Source organism: Fopius arisanus, unplaced genomic scaffold, assembly GCF_000806365.1.
Source record: "Fopius arisanus strain USDA-PBARC FA_bdor unplaced genomic scaffold, ASM80636v1 scaffold00134, whole genome shotgun sequence".
NCBI classification, from domain to species: domain Eukaryota; kingdom Metazoa; phylum Arthropoda; class Insecta; order Hymenoptera; family Braconidae; genus Fopius; species Fopius arisanus.
The window spans coordinates 245,434-264,931 of record NW_011887873.1 but is presented as its reverse complement, the minus strand read 5'-3'; the positions used below and the strand labels follow the sequence as shown (position 1 = coordinate 264,931).

Genomic DNA, 19,498 nt, shown 5'->3' with positions numbered 1-19,498 from the left:
GTTTATCACGACAAATGAAAATCGTCACACACTTCCAATAATCCAAATGCCCCCCAACATCCTTTGTCTTATCACAAGCTCACTGCAAGATTCACTAAATACGTTATTTTCCTCGATTTTCTACACTTTTGTCGTCAACACCGGCGATTTTGTTTGACGATCCGCGTATTATAATGTCTATGCTCTTATACCCGGCGATTTCCGAGGAATTTCACGTACTGAAACAATGGGAACAATGGACTATGTCAGAAGATGGTGGGGCGTCGGAGACCCCACGCATGCGCACAAGAGGCTACGGGCATTGCCATGCGCAGACACTCCAAGCGAATGCGCCTTCGTCTGTTAAGAACGACGCGGGACCGGCAACAAAAATTTTGGGGACGAAACACACATGAGGAGAAGGCGTTAAACAGCGCTACTTACGACGTTTGAAGGTACTTGTCCCCTGTTTTGGTGTTGGCGACATCAAAGCTTGGCAATACCTCCTTCCATCATACCTTATGGCAGACACCCCAGAATTGCGCCCTCCCTCTCTTGGGGTGCAGTACTACGATGTCTTTGGGGTCACTCAAACTCCCTGACCTGAGCCTCTACTTTAGTCAATCCTCTTTGGTAATATCTGTGGTACCTACATATATTTCCAATATGGCCACCTGAAATGACAGGAGTTAGACAGGTGGCTGCCAAGTGACGTTTGGTGTAAATAATTATTAGATTAATTTTTTAGTCGATGCATTGATGAGCTTAGGTGATTTCAAGGGAGAATAATGAGTGAACGTGAGTGCAATCATGGTGCCAATGACGCTGACTTGGTAGATGATGCAGTTGATCCACGAGTACAGGTTAATATCTCTTTTCTCGATATTTTTGGGCAATTCAGGAAAAACTCAAAAAGCCAAAACGTTATCATTAATTTAACGTGTTCATCACATATTATTGGAAAAAAGTGGTTATTGGAATGCATGTGAATATGTTTATATATTTGTCGAATTTTTCAATTTCTCCAATGGAGGAGAAATGTTTTTAGACACATTTCTCTGGCTCTATTTTTTCATTGTTTAGATTGAACTTGAAAGATTGAATACTGCAACTGATGATATCAACAAACTTGAAGTGGATTTAGATGTAAGTCTGTCTAACAATAAAGTTGAGGGTGTACTGAATGCTAAGAGTAAGAGAGGTATTTTCACCTAAATATCTTTTTTAATTGATGCTTAGGAGGCTAGGGCAACCTTCCGGAAATTACTATGTGAATCAACAATAACAATTAACACAATGGGCAAGAAACTGGGCTCTTGTATCGAGAAATCTCGACCGTATTATGACAGTCGTTTCAAAGCTAAAGAAGTAAGTACCACTGAAAAATAGCAATGAGAATTACATTTCTTTTTTTAATATTTGTACTCGCATCTCCTACATCATTGATCGTTAATTTGAAGGCACTCAGAGAAGCTCAAAAGGCAGCAGTGAGATATGAAAGAGCGAATGGTCAGCATGCAGCGGCTAAGGAAATGGTTTATCTCGCTGAAGAGGGACTTAGAATGGAGGGTAGGTCCTTTGATCACGCCTGGCAGGTATGAACTCTCTGAATAGATATCCTTCGCAAGAAAACAGCATGTAGTGGGAATCTATCGTTTTTCTACGATCCCAGGAAATGTTAAATCATGCTACGGAGCGTGTCAACGAATCTGAGCATGAGAGGGCCCTCTCAGAGGCTGAGCATAGACATATGACTGCATTGTACCACAATGCGGAGCACAACGTTCAGCGTTTGCAATCAGAGCTGAAACGATCAATCGCTAAATCCAGGTGAATTTGGCTGTTCAAAGATGCCTGTTATTTTGCCAAATCATTTAGTCAAGATTATATTCATCTCCTGCATGATGTAAATGAGATTTACCTGGTCATACTGTTAATTTTTTTTTCATAACTTAAACTGTTGAAAGATGAATTCATTGAATTCCTAATACTAATAATTTCATCGTGCCCAGTAGCAACTCAATAAAATGGTGGTTCTCCTCAACACTTAATACGGGCACTTTTATATAAAATGCTTCCAATTATCACCTGTTTTTTTTTTCTCTCTCAACAAATGACTTGCAATTTTAATTGCGACAAAGCATTTGCGATTTTATCACATGAATTATTAATATATTTATATTGATTCTATTCAATTGTCATGTTTATTTGTGAAGAGAAAACTTTGTGAGATTTTTTGAATTTTCTCTCAATGACCAACTTTGGACCATCATATATTTTTTATTTATAATATATTCATTGGCAGTATGGATGCACGTCGCAGCTTGCTTCTGATAAACAGTATCGCCTACAGGCACACCTTGTTACTATTGTAAGTAGTGATAGAATTTTTATCAATTTCCCACATTTATTTAGCATGAATCGTCCTGTTTATTTCTATTATTTCGCATGGATTTTACATAACTTTCTGTCCACTTCGGAATAAGGAATCCAAGAACTCATCATTAGAGTAAATATGTTTCAATTGAAGAAACAAGTATTAATGATTTACTTTTTTGGACTTGCAACGACTATTAAATTTTGCGATTATTAAAGTATATATAATTAATAATGGTCGTCAATATAAAATTGCAAGTTACAATTTCCATACTTTATTGAGGAACAGGCCATATTACGAGATGAAGGCTCAATTTAATCAAGTCCTGGAGCAGCAAAAGACTCGTGTCAGCGAGCTTGAGCGTTCAGTGACTGAAGCCAAAATGACGTATGCCGAAGCACTGAGGAATTTAGAGAAAATAAGTGATGAAATTCATCGCGTAAGTTTTTATTCATTAATCATACTGAAATAATTTTATTACAGCTGTCAATTATTATACACGCAATATTTCTGAGCATAGTGTCTATCGTACATTTATTTTTTTTTAATAATCCCATAAGTTTATTAAATTCAATGGAAAATCATTTATTTAAGAATAGTTTGGTTGTATCCGGTGGTGTCGTCTCTGTCAGCGTCGGAGGACAACTTTTATAAAGCAATATTTTTAAAAAGCTATTTATATAAATTTTTGAACATGACAATTTTAATGAATATATTTATTAGATAATGTAGCCGAGCTCTGATAAAAATCATTTTGAAAAGTATTGATTATTATAATGTGCTGATAGACACGCCAGTACGATGGAAAAATTGGCAAAGCAAATGAGAAGGATAATCCACCAACGTCTTCAGAGTCAAGTGTTACGGGTTCACCAGATAGTACTGATTACACTAGCGATGAATATTTGCAACTTCCTGATAAAATGAGCCCGAAAAACTGTCCTGTTCAGACGAAAATCGAGGGTAATCCCTCGAAAGAATATTTGGGCCTGGCGACGCTTAATATGTCCTCGACAGAACCCCGAAAGTACATTAAACGTGAAAATCGTCCAGTGAGCACAGTAATGACCCCTGAATCACAGCCTCCAGCTTACCGCGGTCCTGCCTCCCCCTCCTGTGAAGATAAAGTACATACATATAACTCAAATATAAAGATTGACGAGAAGGAAAAGGGCCAAGGGGAGAAGGAGGCTTGCAGTAGAGAACATAATGGTGAGGAGTGGACAGAGATAAGTTTGAACAACTCTCCAGACGATATTTACTACAACAATGATGTTTATTCGGATGAGGAAGATCAAATACCTTATAAACCGTTACCCAGCGAAGTAAGTCCAGACTCTGGAAGTGCATCAATGGTTTCAGGGTTTAATGATCAGCTTCCACAAATGAGTGGACGAAAAAAAAAACTTGTCAATCAACAGTCGTTGCCTGTTGATTGGAGTGGTAATTCCCAGAGTCCTGCTAGAGTTAAAGGAAAATTGGACAGCAGCTTGGCGAGCTGGATTACCAGGAGTTCTGCGGCACAATCTGATTGTGGAAATTCGTCAAATTCTATTAGAAGGCAGTCACTCGATGTTCTATGGAGTGTTGGCCCTGGGGAGAGAGTCAAAGAGTTATTGAATCATGGAATGATGATACTTAACATATCTAGTCTTACCGAGCGAAGGTCCAGTGACCCGAGACTTGCTGAGAAAACTCTTGAGAAAAGTTACAAAGATGACAAGGTCGAATTGAGAGGGAAAAAAGTTCCTTCTCCATTGGAAAAAACTGTGAGTTATCTCACTGCTGATGAGGAGACGTCTGACAGCGAGAGTTTGACGAGGTAATCCGTCAATTATTTCTAATATTCAGCCAGCCGTGTTTATGAATTTCGAAAGACTTGAGTATTTTCGAATTTACTTATTAATTTGAAAAACGTTGTTACAGCGTTGAAATGCTGTCCGAAGATCAGATATCTTCGTTAATGATGGAACCTGACATTAATCAAGTATGCCAGGAGGTCCTTGGTACGCCTCTAGTAGAAGTCTGCCCGCTGCTTCAACATTTACAGCGGCAGCATTAACAAATGTGAAAGTTGCATGAAACACCAAAGAAAAAACATTAATAATGAAAAAATCTGTATTTATTAGTAGATACATTGTCGTTTATTGAAGACAAGTAATGGAAAAATCATTTCGGATGATCGTTTTTTTTTTTTTCGAATACTTGGGGATAATGAAGAATTATCAATCCATTATAAACGATTATTGAATAAAGCTGAAAGAGCCTAAATTTATCCGAGGAAAATAAGAAATATTAATTATATGTATCAATTGAATAATCACTTGACGTAATTTTTTTTTATCGTCATTGGGGAATGAAGTTAGTGCACTAGAGTTATTCAGAATAAGTGTACACACTGGTCATTATCTTTCGTAAAATTCGTTGCGTGTTAGTCAATGATGGTATTATTTCAAAAAAATGTGATTGGTTTCGTCATTTCATATGATTTTGTTATGTTTACTTTGTTGATGATGAATTATTTTGTAAATAATTTCAACAGATAATCTTCAAACAATTTATTTATTGTATTGTTGGATATAATTGTACGTATTAGGGCCGCCTTATAAAAATTGAACTATATATAGCTGAATTACGATGAAATGAATTTAAATTCTCACGTCAATCTGGACGCGCCAATTGACAGGTATAGAAAATCTACGAATAAAATATCTCATTCATTTTAATATTTATTCATCAGGTGAGCAATAGTGATTTTTGTTTGTTTTGTTTTTTTTTGTTTTGTTTTTTTTTTTTTTTTTTTTCAAATAATGAGAAACTAGCAAGTACGTATCATCTTCTTAATATAAGTTGACTGTGTGCTCCATCGCGCTAATTACGGATTATAATTAATGAATTGAATTAATTGTAAAATATTGTAAATGTGGCTGTAAAATTACCTGTAAATAAGGCAAAAATAATTAACAATATTAGTTAAATAAATAATGAGAAAATCAAAACTTATTGTCGATTGATCTAAGTTCGATCGGTGAGAAAAAATTTAAATTATCCTAAACACTTATCCATATTCTTATTGGTCCAATCTTCCCTGGCGTTACCTACCGTCAAGACTAGCAACTAATACGAAAATTGAAAAAAAAAAAAAAATAAATGTGGAGTTTCCAAAGTAAAATGGCGGTGCTTGCGGCGAGTATGTCGACTCGTTGAGTAACGAGAAGTTTCCAAATTTCTCAATAAAACCATCCGATATCTAAAAAGACCGTGAATAAAAAACTTGGAAAGATCGTAAGTGGAGTAAACTAATAACCAAGAGAAAATCAGTGAAAACGTTATTAATTCAATCACCCTCTCGACAGTTGTCTCACCTCCCACAACTGGAGCCTTCTCCATCACCAAAAACATCACGATAAAAGCAAATAAATAAATTAGAAATCATCAATTGGTTCCTCAAGGAAGCCTAGTCTTATTTTCAATAGAACACATAATTATTATTTTTCTCAATTGATTGAGTTTTAAGGGAATTTTTGTCCCAAGTGTTGCTCGACCCTTAGTGATCCTCAGTGTTTATAAACTCCCTGGTGTGGAATCTTCGCCCCAATTGTTTAACTAATTGCTCAATTTAATTTGTGCCCCTGAGGAATTTTCATTGTCGAGAGTAGATCGAGCAGTAGAGTGCTTTGATTTTTGATTCTTGTCGCGAGTGATTCAGTGACTCTTCAAGGTTGATATCCGTTGGCTGATTTGGTCTACGTAAGGATCATGTTTGCACTTGGGATGGGCCAATGACCGGCTCGCAGAAAGGACTGCAAATCAAGGAGATTCTCTCATTTTTTGTCGTTAAGAACACTTTACTGTTCTGAGGTTTGTCTCACTCGTTTCAATTTTCAGCTAAATTATTCCTTCGCTATTTTGATTTATCGGTTGCATTGAATGTGAGGAAAGGGCGGACAGAGGCAGTAGTCAAGCGTAATCAATCAATTTTCTGGAATTATTCCGTTGAGAGATATTGATTTCTATAATGTAGTTAAAAAAACGAATAATATTGCCAATTATAATGAAAAAAAAACATTTTAAAAAGAAAAACAAAGCAGAAATTAATTTATTTATTCTGACACAAGTAAATCGCATCCGTACTATTCACAAAATTTCCTGCGTGACCAAAATTAAACTTTATTTCTATAATGCGTTAATTTTTTGGTATAAAGTTTTCGCTTGCACGGAAAATAAAGTGATATATAAATATTATTATTTCAGAAGTTGTTAATATTTATTTGGTGAATATTGCGGCATGGCGTTGAATCCACGTGACATGGATGGCTTTATGCCTCTGCTATCCACTTCAGACATAAAAACAAAAATGACTGTGGGTAATAATCTGTTGAATTACCTCAGCGATCCCAATAACAGCATTGAGTGTCAGGACATTGGATTGTTCATTGATCATATCATCTCGTGGCTGCACAATGGCAATGCCAAGGTAATATCATCTCTTGTGTGGTTGAGTGAGTGGTAGAACTAGTCATAAAAAACATAGAGTTCCAAACATAGAGTTACTGTGTGATAAGTAGCACTATCATTAGAATTGGACGATAAATTATTAGAGGATTCACTTGAAATTATTTAATTATGGCATCGAAGTGAATTTTTGGAGAAGGCAGTAGTTTTCGTGTCTTGAGAAAAAAGCCAATTTTTATACACAATTCATTCGGTTGTCATTCGATTTTTATGTGATGCAATTGATTTCCTTTTCAGGTAAACATGATTTTCCAGTTTTTCTCTATATGGAAGATACAGGCTTTCACACCTTTTCAGTTGACATGCTTGAACTTTGTGTGTATTTCTGCACAATTATTTGGCCTCTTGAGATTCACCTCCCACCGCTTATCCTCCAAAATTTAAAGCATTTATAACTGTGACATGATATATTCGCCGCACTGAGCAATGAAATAATTCTCCTTTGGTTAGCATCATTAATAAGAAATAATTATTATTGGTTATAAAGCAAATTCATTGGAAAAATGTGTTAATTTTTTTATGAATATCTGTGAAGTGATTTCAATAAATGATCGTCAGGTCGCCCGCCTACGTCACTTAGAAAAGAAAAGAAAGGAAAAGCATGTGTCGTCCAACTGAATTGGCTCGTTCACTCCTATATTTAGCTTACATATCTCATTTTATTTACCTTATTTTATTAGATCTGTTGTACTCCATCGAGCCATGCTTTATTGAAGAGGAAAATTTGATGAATACCGAATATTTGAGTTGAATAAACTTGTTATTGATGAGCAGTGGTACACATTTGCCTGTATTCATGGAGGGGCACGGAACGAATGCACTCGATTTGTGTCCTTACTCATTTTGAATTTATTTTATATTTTATTTGTAGTTACTAACTATTAATCGTTAGGAATCAGCTTCAATGAGGCTATTTGTATCGGAGCATAGCGGCACCTGGTGTAATTTATAAGTTCTGAAAGCCGTCGGTCGTTTCCCTGAGACTATTTTCGGGCTGAGTGGAAGCAGTAAATGTTTTGGCACACTCTCGTATATTCCAAGTTTATTCTCTCCAACAGATCAAAATAAAAAATCAAAAATTATCCAAGTGTACTTGGGTATCCTGGTAAACGATTAAATCAATTTTTCATCAACATTTTCTTTCATCATTCATATAGATTGTCCAAAATGGTCTGGAAATATTGACCCAGATAGCGGATAGAATAGGACATGACTTTCGACCTTATCTCACAACTATTATTCAGCCGACGATTGACAGATTAGGTGTGTACTTTTGGACACTTGATTTTTCAATTTGAATAGTGATGTGCAATAACATGATCGATATTCCAGGTGACAGTAAGGATACGACGCGGGAAAAAGGACGTTTGGTACTTTTAAAATTGATGGAGAAAGGAAGCATGACACCACAACAGCTTCTGGACAAACTGCACACTGCATTCAGTCATAAGAATGCGAAACTGAGGGAAGAGTCACTTATCTTACTGAGTACTACACTTGATGAGTACGTCAATTTTTATAAAATGTTAAATTATAAAAATGAAGATATGAACAATAGACCAGCCTCTCATGAGAGGTTTCGTAGTGAAAAATTAAAGACTTGGAAAAAAAAAAATTAATTTCACACCAATTATGTTGTTTCCCTTAGATTCGCAGTTATACGACTTGCTAATTCTCATCTACTGAAGTTATCTTCCCTACTGAATCTATTTCAATTGAATAATCATGACATTTATTTATTTATTTATTTATTTATTTATTTATTTTTTTTCTTTAAAAGACATGGTGCCGACGACATGGCCTTATCAGCAGTGATTCCCAGCATTGTCAAACTTCTATCAGATCCTAATGAGAAAGTCCGAGAAACAGCAGTCACTACAGTGGTTAATATTTACAGACATGTTGGAGAAAAATTTCGAAATGACTTACAGCGCAAACACAATCTACCACAGGCGAAGTGAGCTCATTATAATAATCAATTTTGTCTACCCATTACTTTAGTTTTTTAGTGTATTAATTCTTACCAGGAGTTATTTCGTATTTACACAGCTCGGTGATTGAGAAAACACAAAGATTTTATTAAAAATTAATTATCTCCAAAAGATTATAAATCGGCCCTTTAGGGGGGTGATAAAAAAGTATTTTTTTTTTTATTTCGTGTTTTTCGGATTATGGGAGTTTGACTATCATTTACGGGTTGAATCCATGTATACATCTATTAACTGATTGGCAATAAATGATGGTAAAGTATAAGTATAAGTAGTAGTAAAATCCATAAAATATTTAGCAATAGTTACATCTGAATTTTAATTAGTTTTTTTTATTTTCCATCTAGATTGCAGCTCTTAGTGGAGAGATTTGAACAAGTGAAGGCTGATCACGATTTCCTGCCAATGGCAACGACATCCGAACGTAAGTAATGTAGACATTATTAACAACTTATTGGATTATTAAAAATACCGAAATTCTGAGTGTTAATGTTTAAAAAAAAAGTAATGAGATTCTCATTGAATTTGCAAAAATTGTGCGATTATTAGGCCTTTATTACTGGAAAACTGCTTCCATCTATTATAAAAGTATCAGTTGCCCCGTCTCCGTGCTATCAATTAATGACTTTGATTTTTCATAAATTCAATTTATAAACGTGTAAATATCAATTGAAAAGAGAACAAGGAAAGAGGAAAACCAATACTAGATACTACTATTTAATTGAATTATGAATTGAACAGCAATTGATTTTTATCTAGACTGTGATCGACGAGAAATGCCAAGAGATATAATAAGCTTGAGGAAATCATTGAAATTACGTAATTGAGTGGATGGATTACTAGATTGGAATCTAGTACGAGTGTATCATTGCTGATGCTCGTTGAATTTAATTTTAACTTCATATCCAATTCCACCTGTATTTTTCGTCTCGAGTATTCGCTCCTTTTGTTTCATTATGATTTTTTCATTCGATTCATTCTGTATGCTGTACCTACCGTGCACGATTTGCCTATTATTGTATCAGATACCGCACTGGTATGCACCTAGTGTCAATACGAAAAAAATTATATAATTTAAATAAACGCACGACCCATTCGAGGCTGGAAAAAAAATTATTTTTTAAATCTTTAACCCTTCAAGACAAGGGCTCGAGGGGAGAAAATAGGAGTTTTTAAAGTTATATATGGGAGTATTACGAAGTAAAATGCCACTAGTGAAACATTTAACGTGACGACAATCTTCGATTAGGTCACACATGGGCTTGGCCTGAGGGGAGGCTCACGACTCCTCGGCTGATTTAACACATCTTATTCTTACTCTCTGATTTCAATGTAACCTGGACAAAAAAAAATTGACAATTAAATGTAGGACTAGGGGAAATTATTCGTTTAATGCTCGAACAATTCTATTTTTCTTCTTCGCACAGTGATTTTTTAATTTATTTATTTTTTTTTCAATCTATATATAATTAGAATGAATGTTTTCTTCCCCATGAGTGTTTCGAGAGAACCTTCTATATAACATGGTTAGAATTCCGATCTTTAAAATTATTTGATAATAAGAAAAAATATTAAAAACCCCCTTCTTTCATTATTTTATTTTGTTTTGATTTTGAGTGGCTATAATATTGTTGTAGCAATTGCCAATGTAGTAAATGTTGAGTTGTAAATACCTCTGAGGATCTTTTGTGTGTACTTGCGTACCTCTTCAACACACTCCTTTCACTTTTACCACATGTGCACACTCGTGCAATAATAAAAGAAAGAAAATTCAATGCAGCACTCATAGGCGAATGGCAATTTGCAAAATTCTTGACCCTAGCCAATATATATTTTCATAGGTTTTAATTCGAAATCATTGAAATATTTTTAACTTGACAGCAGATTCAGTATTAGTAATAAAATAGAGTTATTATTAAATTAATATTTAAAATCATAAGAACAATTCATTGATTGTTGATTATCACTTAATATTAGTTATTATATTAGAAGACGTAAAATTTACATTCACAATTACTTTGTGAAAATAAAAAACCTCACTTGAGTGCTGAGATATAAGTTAATTCAATTTTTAGTATAATCGAAAATAAATTCTCGGAAAATTATGACATTTATGCCAATGTATGAACTTACGTAAGACGATCGTAAATTCTCTTCACATATAATTTTGCTTGTGTACACAGGCAATTGCTGACGAATGAGTAGACGATCATTACCCGCTCCAATTATTTCGGCACTCATTATCCTATCCACTAACCAATATCCATTAAGATTTAAGAATTCTTTTCTTCAGCTCCTTGAGCCAAGTTTAAACGATAGAATCGATATTTTTCCATAAAATTTATCATAAAAATTTATTTTTCCGAATAAGCCAGCAATTTCCTAACGTTCATTCTTAGCCTCGTACTTCGCACGATAGTTCATTACTTCCGCTTAATTATTAAGCACCTTGTTTTTATGTAATAATGGCATTTCCACCTTGAAAGTGGGGATTAAGAACCAATTCGTGATTAACAAATATCAAGAGAAAATTAATTTAAGGGCCGGATGGAGTATCTCGGAAAGATAATTTACTCCAAAATTGGGATTCCTAATTACTCCGCCAATTAATTGTTTTTTTACCATAATTGTTAGCTAGCGTCCTAGTCGTTGACAACCGCTGGAACGCTAGCTAACAATTATTGGAAAAAAAAAAAAAAAAACGATTAATTGCCAGAGTAATTAGGAATCCCAATTTTGGAGTAAATTATCTTTTCCAGATAATCCAACCGGTCCTTAATACAATATTCTCGGTGATTTTTGTCCCTCCATGAATTTTTCATATCCCTTCGCTGAGTATTATTTTTTTTTACATACCATACTTGTATATTAAAACAAGTATGTTTGGATCTCCGTCAATTGTCAATTTTTCTTTTTGTCATCAACCAAAGAGCGAACCCTTCTCTTCCTTTTCTTCTCTCTATCTTTATCTTTCCCCTCTTTCCACCTCCCTCTATCTACGCGACTCAATCGCTATGGAAACAACTCACGATTTTCCATCAAGGTAGTTTACCAGCAGACGTATTACATCTACTATACTTATCGGCTTACACACCTAGTAAAAATAAATATGAAACCATCATTTCTCTGAGATAATTATCAAGTTTAATAGAACTTCAATAACACTGTTGTTGGTTGAATATTTTTGGAAGAATACAATTTGAACAGGGAGTAGTGGAAAAAAAATCAATTAATTTGGATATCCTTAAGACGATAAAATAGAGAATGAGAGAAAATTCTTTATTACTGATTGGCCGTTCCAATTAAACAACTGTAACTGATGAATAAAAAAATTATAGAATACAATGTTGGATTACTTTCATCTCGATGTGAAGATGGTGAATAAATTTGCGAGTGGCTAACAACAGTGGGACGAACAGTGTGAATTCACACTTTCTCGGCAATTTTTTTATTCTTCCCGAGTGGTTCAATGGGTCTTTTCATTTGCTCGACACCACTTATAATTGAATAGTGTGGAGAATTTTTTCTTTACTGGACTACTAATTAAGTAATAAAATGCATCAAATGTATGGCAATACAAGTATAGTGGTAGAAAAGCATCAGCCAGTGAACCTTCACAGACATAAATGTGCTCATCGCGGCCTGATTAGGTATCCCAGTGTTGATAAAAAAATCTGGGACCCCAGCAGCACTTGGATACTTCAATGGGACAATATTGTTAAACATCCTGGGGCTAGAGCGCGTGGATGTCACTGCGATATTCATAAACCACCTTGGTTATACCCTAATTTAGGTATAACAAAAAAAAGATTACATCTTCAATTTATACAGAGCAAACTCCAAACTTTTTTACCTTAGAAAAAAAAATTTTTTTTTTTTCTTTTAGTCTGTATTAACATTTAATTATGTTGCAGTTGGTAGAGAAAATGATGAACCTGATAGAGTTGTGAGTGTGAGTCTTTTGTCTATTGCTATTTTGTCAATTTGCTATTAGCTTAAAATTTTCATTACAAGCTTGTAATATTTTTTTCCCCTCAATCCTTACAGGTGAGATCAGTACCAGTTAAACGAGTAAAAACTGTTCTTCAAAAGAAAAGTCAATTTGGTCCAGCCTCCAAAGGACTCCCAGTAGTGGGTGAGTGAATAATTAATGATCTTAGTCTATAGAAGCAACAATGTGAAATTATGGAAATTTAAGGTGGAGCTGGTGCAATAGATGAAGAGACTTTTGTCACAGCATTCGAGGACGTGCCGAGTGTCCATTTGTTCTCACCACGTGATCTAGAGGATCAAATTAAAGTCATTCGAGAAACTATCGGTGATGATAAAAAAGACTGGAACCAAAGAATTGACAGTGTGAGTATCACTAGCCCTCTGAATAAATAGCCGTTATTCTATGAAATATTATATAATTCTCCATTGTTATTAGCTAAAAAAATTGCGGGGAATAATTTTGGCTGGTGGTGCAAGTAACGAGACTTTCATGGAACACCTCAAGAGTCTACAGAACAATTACGAGGGTGCAATTACAGACTTGCGGTCACAGGTTGTTAAAGAGGCTTGTATAACACTTGCCTTCTTGAGTCGACATCTCAAGAACAAATTTGCTGCTTTCGTTGAGCCCCTGCTCGGATCCCTCATGAATCTCATACAAAATAGCGCTAAGGTATGCTCTGATTATTAAAGAAAATTTATATATTTTAAGAATAATTATTGTTGATATCAATTAACATGAAACATGTGTGCCTTCTTCAAATTTCAATATTTCAATTTGATATGAAACTAATGAGGATTTTTTTTTTTTTTTTTGTTGTGAATGAAAATTTGTAGATAATGGCCACGTCAGGAGCGGTGGCCCTTCGTTTTATTCTCCAGAACACACAAAGTGCTCGTTTTATACCCATAATCTCTGCCTCATTGTCCAGTAAGAGTAAAGACATTAGGAGAGCAGCGTGTGAGTATGTGGCATTGATGCTTCAGGGCTGGCCAACGACACTCTTGCAGAAACATATGAAAATACTGCAGGAAACTATTGGAAAAGGTGTGGCCGACTCAGACTCTGAGGCTAGGGTGTTCGCTAGAAAGTTTGTTTCATTTTTTACTTTGTTTCAAATAGATTTATCATTGACAATTAGCATAAAAATACTATATTATTAAATATTTGGTTGCTTGATTATTTCAGAGCATATTGGGGATTCCGAGACCATTTCCCAGATCAAGCGGAGGCCCTTCTCAACACAATGGACACCAATTGCAAACGTACATTACTATCCCAAAGCAATAGCGGTAGCGTCAACAGTCTAAATGCAGTAACCCGAACTTCCTCAATACCTCCACGACCCACTAGACCCACCATAAGTGCAACAGGTAAATAGACAACATTCCATCGCCATTTCAAGCATATTTTTTTTTAACCATGCAAAGCCCATCCGCATCAGGCCGAAATATTAAATTATTCTTCCTCTGAAATTATTTTTTTTTTAACCAACTACTATATATTATGAGCTTTCAATATTATAAACCCTTCCAGTTCAATACTTAAAATGGAAATTTCTTATATAAAAAATGTAAATGATAATAATTAATGGTCATTAGCATTTTCTCTTAATAATCTGGATAAATGTGAATGAGTATTAATCTCATGAATCATTTTTTTCCCTTCTTCTTCATGCTGGCTCCCTCTTGGCGATTCATTTAATTAAACAAAAAACTGGACATTATCATTTCTATATATAAATATTTTAATGATAAATAAATGAATAAAAATACGAGAAGGCAGCACGGAAAATCTTCATCAGACTCAAAGTCCGCCACATAGGCCACTGAAAAGGACACCATCACTGCCACGTTCTTATCGTCAGTCTGGAATTCCAGTACTTCAAAGACCAACTGACAATTACTGTAATTCTTTTCATAATTATCATTCCATCGTTCATTTATTATTCATCACGGTATTAACATCATCACAATGTTGTACATTAATATGCACTATTTAATTTTTAGGGGATGAACAGATTTAATGGTCTAATAATTGTGTAGTTACTGCGTGATTGACCAGGTTTTATTATTACTTGCCATTTATTCCGTATTTCTTATAGAATTTAGTGAATTTTTTTCAAAAACTCATTATTTTGAAATTGCGCGTAATAATATTATCAATAAATTTGTAAAAAGTCATAAACAATGAGCAGTGGCAATTGATCTTTAAGATTCAATATTTTTATGATTATATAAAGGCCGTGTTGCGCAGGGACCTCGCTCTAACAGTGCTATTGACCTGAATGCCGCTAGAAGAGCTCAGGCAAGAGCTCTCTATGGTAATCTTAATCGCAGCAAAGCTATTTCTCGTAAGTCTCCTTCTCATTATTTCACTATTCTTGTATACCAATGAAAATATCATTAAAAAAATTAAAAACTCAATTTTGAACAATTCCAATTGTTCACGTAGAATAGATAACGATCATCAGAGTAGAGAAGGTATCAGTAATTTATTGTCATCTCAATCGATCTTCTTTTTCATATATATATATATATGTATATATATATATATATATATATAATTAAATTTTACCCAAATTTACACATTCTTTTTGATAATTAATCTATATTTATGAATTCATAGATTTATTATTATGATTTTCAGCTCGATCAGTTCGACCTTTAGATACAACAGCCACTGCAAGTCCTGAGAGGAGTGCCAGAACGAAAACTCGAGTTTCAGGTGTTTCGCAATCCCAGCGTAAGAACAATTGTTTGATTATTTTCCCGTTACGTCACGTGATCTTTCAATTTTAAGCTTTGCATTATCATCATCCAAATCTTATACTATGTGCTACTTATTATCGATTTCAGCAAGTAGTAGATCATGTTCACCGTCATCAAGGCTCAGTTACGCAACGTACAATAGGGATGGAGAATCTTTAGTTCCTAGACCCAGGAGATTATCTGGTCAAGGCATGAGAAGCTCTGAAAATAGTCGTGATCCTAGTCCCCAGAGATTTGGCACCTTGGGAACCAAATTAAGGTATAAAAAAATTTATTTTGCCACAAGGAACAATTATATATTAGTTTTAATCGATTAACAATGACTGCAAAAATTGTAATTTCTAGGAGTAGAAATATTTACGTATCACCTCGAGTGCCAGTGATGGCTGAAAAAATGCTGCAACGTTCCAGAGAAGCAGAATCAGCTTTGGCTGATGCTCTCTCCTTTGATACCAATGATCATCATCACTCGAGGTCCCAACGAAAAGGGGATCACAGTGATGAGAGTGAGACTAGCAGCATATGTTCTGAGAGGAGTATGGATAATTTCCGTAGACCAAGTGATGTAAGTGACCACTAACATTATGAAATAGTCTGAAACTATTTTAATTGCATGTAAAACATTAGTAGGTTCCGATAAAAATGAGAAAATATAACTGTATAGTAACCCATTGAGATTTTTTGGAAAATTATGGTAGATGCATGTAACTAATGTACATTTTGTTTGTCTATTTTTTATGTTGCTCATTGATTCATTCCACAAAATCATTTTTCGTTGGATTGATTTTTTACCTGGGAACTCACATACACATCATCATCATCATCACAACTCCTCTGGGAATTACAATCATTCAGTCGTATTCGTGGAGCGGTTCACAGCAGAGACTCTACCGTGATTTGTGGGAGCCCTCAGTCCCAAAGGTTTGTCTATTAAATTTGTTGCTGCGATTTTTCCTCCATAAAAATTGATCATTATTTACAATTAATCAGTTAATACCTACTAGCATATTATACATTGAGATAAAATTAATAAATTCACCAAATAATCATACCGTCAGAATAATTACGAACAAAAAAAAAGACAATATGACTTTATCTAATATTAAAAGAAAAAAAAAAAAAAACAGACACTTGAAGTATCGTCAAATATGTCGATACCTAACTAGAGAAAAATGAATTCCTACTGACTCCTACGAAGAAATATTTCATTAATTTGTCAATTTTGTGCATAGTGTTTTAATGAATTTCCTTTCTGTTTTCCAGGACATCAAGGAAATAATAGAATACTGCAACAGAAAACACTGGGGGGAGCGTAAAGAAGGGCTGATCGATCTTCAGCAGTTTCTCGCGAATGGAAATACGTTAACAGCAACAGAATTGCGTAAAATAACAGACATATTCACAAAAATGTTTATGGACTCTCACACAAAGGTGTTTAGTTTATTTCTCGATACGCTGAATGAATTAATCGTGACCCATCACGAGGACCTTGGTGATTGGCTGTACGTTCTCTGTACGAAATTGCTCAACAAATTGGGAACGGATTTACTGGCATCAATTCAATCGAAAATAAACAGAACACTCGATGTGATCAGAGATTACTTTCCAGGGGAGCAGCTTCTCCCCTGCATAATGCGTTTCCTCACCGATCCAACACAGAAGCCCAACTCACGCGTTAAAACCTCCACCCTGACTTTCCTCAGTCACGTTACCGAATCATCAGAGCCATCGGGGCTCAACTCCTCATGCAAATCAGCTCTAGTACGTCTCCTGGACTGGACCAACGACGTTAAATCCCAAGATGTTCGGCGTCATGCTCAGGATGCTGTTATTGCCCTTTACAACCTCAATCCACCTCAATTTCCAATGATTCTCAATGAACTACCCCAACTTTACCAGGACATCGCAATGCCAATAATCCAAACTCACCTTCGACGCTCCTCTACCTCTGCATCAGCCTCTGCATCTGCATCAGCTTCAGCTTCCACATCCAATCCAGCCTCCCCAAACACTCATCTTCCCTCCAGACATCATTTGCCTCCATCACCCATGAAAATCAACTGCCACGATGAAAGTCTCAATGCAGAGGATTTCATTAAATCATTGAGAAGGACAACAGCTGAAATACAGAATTTTAGCTTCGAGAGAATGGAGGGACCCACTACATCCAAGGACTCTGGTATATCCAATATGGCCGATGTAGAAGAGAGAATTGAGTGTTTGGCACTATCAAATTCAGGGAGATCTTCGTCAGTCTCATCACCAACTCAGAGGATGAGATCAGTGAGTTCAGTAGCAACGATTAATGGTAATGGCAGTGACACAATTGCTAGTGATTCAATTATTCCTGAGAGGAGGAATAATGGATTTGATAGTACGTCTGGATTAAGGGGTCCGGAGTTTGTTGACAAGAGCCTGAGGCTTCTACAAAGCGATGTTGAGGCTAGTGAGAAAGCCAATTTGCTACAAGATTTTCAGAGTTACGTGCGAGCTGATGGGGCGCCCTTAATCAAGCTCCAGTTCAAAAAATTTCTCAAGACAATGCTCGAGTTGTTGGCCACTAATAATAAACCACTGGAGATCGAGGTACTCAAGACTCTGGTGGAGATGTTGAGGTGCAGAGAACTGTTGGATAATTTTCAGCCCTATGTGGATTTGCTGGTGATTAAAGTGCTCGATGAACATAAGCCAGATGCCTATGATCCAAGCTCTGGGAGCCCTAGAAGAGGTGGCCATGGGCCCACTGATGGAGCCACTAAACCACTTCAACTTTTGAAGGCGGCTGAGGATTGTGCTGCAGTGATAGCCACTGTACTACCTCCTTCTCAAATTCTTCATCTGGCTCTACCCACCATTCAGACAGAATCATTTCCAAGGAATGTCGCTGCTATCAAGATGATACAGAATGTCGTCGAGCACGGAGGAAAGGCAGCTATTGAGGGAGAACTCAATGGCATCATGACTATTTTAATGCAAGCTTACGACAACAACGAAAGTATAGTTCGAAAGGCGGCAGTCTTTTGCATGGTAGCAATTCACGCAGCAATAGGCGAGGAGGCATTCGAGCCATACAAGAAAAATCTCTACGGTGGAAAATTAAAACTCTTGAACATCTATATTCAGAAGGCTCAGGAAGCCTCCAGCAGTCAATCATCAAGTCCACGCAGTAATCACAGTAGGAATTAACTAAGAACAAGCGCCGCGACTCTACGTGTTGCAATATTAAAACGTTTCTCACGTATTCAACGGAGGCACGAATTATTGTTGCTGAAATTCAATTGGTAAATACCCAAATCACAACACTATTTCAATAAAATCAACGAGAAATTATTGATTAGAAAGCCGCTTTTTGCGCCCAACAAAAATTTATATTATGTTATATATATATGAAAAAAAAAACAAAAAAAAAATTATAACAACAGAGAAATAACTAAGAACAATGTAAATAAAGATGGAAAGAACATGTTTTTATCCGAGTCAAGGCGCACTTCCCGGTGAACTTGCGTCCAATTTATTTATTTTCTGTCTCTTGAAGGATCCAAATGTTTCTCTTACTCAATATTAATAAATGCCGGGTTTTTTTTTTTGTTTTTGTTTTTCATCAATTGGATCATATTAAATTGAACAATCGAGTGATACAAAACATGGTGTTCGATATTGAATTATTCTGATAAATAATGCGAGAATTACAACCGTTTACCATTTCAATACACGAATTCACAATATCTGTGCCATTTTTTTCTGCTTTGATTTTTCTTCAGTATTATTGTTTCTGTTAGAGAGCAAAAAAAGCATTGTGAACATTTTTTTTTACTTTTTTTTTTTTTTTTTTTTTTTAAATTGCTTGTCAACTTTGGAGCGCCGATCGGTGGAG

At 35.4% G+C, this 19,498-nt stretch overlaps 2 protein-coding genes and 1 long non-coding RNA gene across 8 annotated transcripts; 2 read left to right on the top strand and 1 right to left on the bottom strand.

Annotated features, from left to right (window-relative positions):
- The first annotated feature begins 653 nt into the window (after positions 1–653).
- LOC105272038 (uncharacterized) lies at positions 654–5,328 on the top strand. 4 transcript variants are annotated; one of them, XM_011313912.1, is made up of 9 exons: positions 654–842; positions 1,063–1,125; positions 1,219–1,347; positions 1,440–1,574; positions 1,652–1,809; positions 2,285–2,350; positions 2,645–2,795; positions 3,145–4,178; positions 4,283–5,328. In XM_011313912.1, the coding sequence occupies exons 1-9, from the start codon at positions 768–770 to the stop codon at positions 4,416–4,418; spliced, it is 1,947 nt and encodes a 648-aa protein (XP_011312214.1). In that variant the 5' UTR covers positions 654–767; the 3' UTR covers positions 4,419–5,328. The 4 variants fall into 4 exon arrangements, with proteins under 4 accessions (XP_011312214.1, XP_011312213.1, XP_011312215.1 ...); XM_011313911.1 differs by having other exon boundaries at positions 2,639–2,795; XM_011313914.1 differs by having other exon boundaries at positions 752–842; positions 1,028–1,125; positions 2,639–2,795.
- Positions 4,864–7,796, bottom strand: LOC105272039 (uncharacterized). Its single transcript, XR_892710.1, has 3 exons — positions 7,539–7,796; positions 6,744–6,871; positions 4,864–6,159 (listed from the first exon to the last, which is right to left on the bottom strand). It is a non-coding gene; the product is annotated as an uncharacterized lncRNA (long non-coding RNA).
- chb (chromosome bows) lies at positions 6,132–19,023 on the top strand. 3 transcript variants are annotated; one of them, XM_011313916.1, is made up of 18 exons: positions 6,132–6,217; positions 6,611–6,833; positions 8,029–8,134; positions 8,204–8,375; positions 8,652–8,828; positions 9,207–9,283; positions 12,774–12,811; positions 12,907–12,994; positions 13,058–13,215; positions 13,289–13,525; positions 13,690–13,943; positions 14,042–14,226; positions 15,096–15,206; positions 15,503–15,598; positions 15,712–15,883; positions 15,970–16,189; positions 16,480–16,545; positions 16,888–19,023. In XM_011313916.1, the coding sequence occupies exons 2-18, from the start codon at positions 6,645–6,647 to the stop codon at positions 18,808–18,810; spliced, it is 4,269 nt and encodes a 1,422-aa protein (XP_011312218.1). In that variant the 5' UTR covers positions 6,132–6,217; positions 6,611–6,644; the 3' UTR covers positions 18,811–19,023. The 3 variants fall into 3 exon arrangements, with proteins under 3 accessions (XP_011312218.1, XP_011312220.1, XP_011312219.1); XM_011313918.1 differs by lacking the exons at positions 6,132–6,217; positions 6,611–6,833; positions 8,029–8,134; ... (1 more) ...; positions 8,652–8,828; positions 9,207–9,283 and adding an exon at positions 11,949–12,652 and having other exon boundaries at positions 12,774–12,805; XM_011313917.1 differs by lacking the exons at positions 6,132–6,217; positions 6,611–6,833; positions 8,029–8,134; ... (1 more) ...; positions 8,652–8,828; positions 9,207–9,283 and adding an exon at positions 11,949–12,652.
- The last annotated feature ends 475 nt before the right edge of the window (positions 19,024–19,498 follow it).

What these genes read in the sequence shown, in the direction of transcription:
- chb (XM_011313916.1), top strand. Translation starts at nt 6,645, where the DNA reads ATGGCGTTGAATCCACGTGACATGGATGGCTTTATGCCTCTGCTATCC. An exon ending in CAAAGGACTCCCAGTAGTGG is followed by an intron (nt 12,995 to 13,057) that starts GTGAGTGAATAA and finishes TGGAAATTTAAG; the next exon opens with GTGGAGCTGGTGCAATAGAT. An exon ending in GGGAGCCCTCAGTCCCAAAG is followed by an intron (nt 16,546 to 16,887) that starts GTTTGTCTATTA and finishes TCTGTTTTCCAG; the next exon opens with GACATCAAGGAAATAATAGA.
- LOC105272038 (XM_011313911.1), top strand. Translation starts at nt 768, where the DNA reads ATGAGTGAACGTGAGTGCAATCATGGTGCCAATGACGCTGACTTGGTA. An exon ending in CAGTTGATCCACGAGTACAG is followed by an intron (nt 843 to 1,062) that starts GTTAATATCTCT and finishes TTCATTGTTTAG; the next exon opens with ATTGAACTTGAAAGATTGAA. An exon ending in AGGCACACCTTGTTACTATT is followed by an intron (nt 2,351 to 2,638) that starts GTAAGTAGTGAT and finishes TACTTTATTGAG; the next exon opens with GAACAGGCCATATTACGAGA.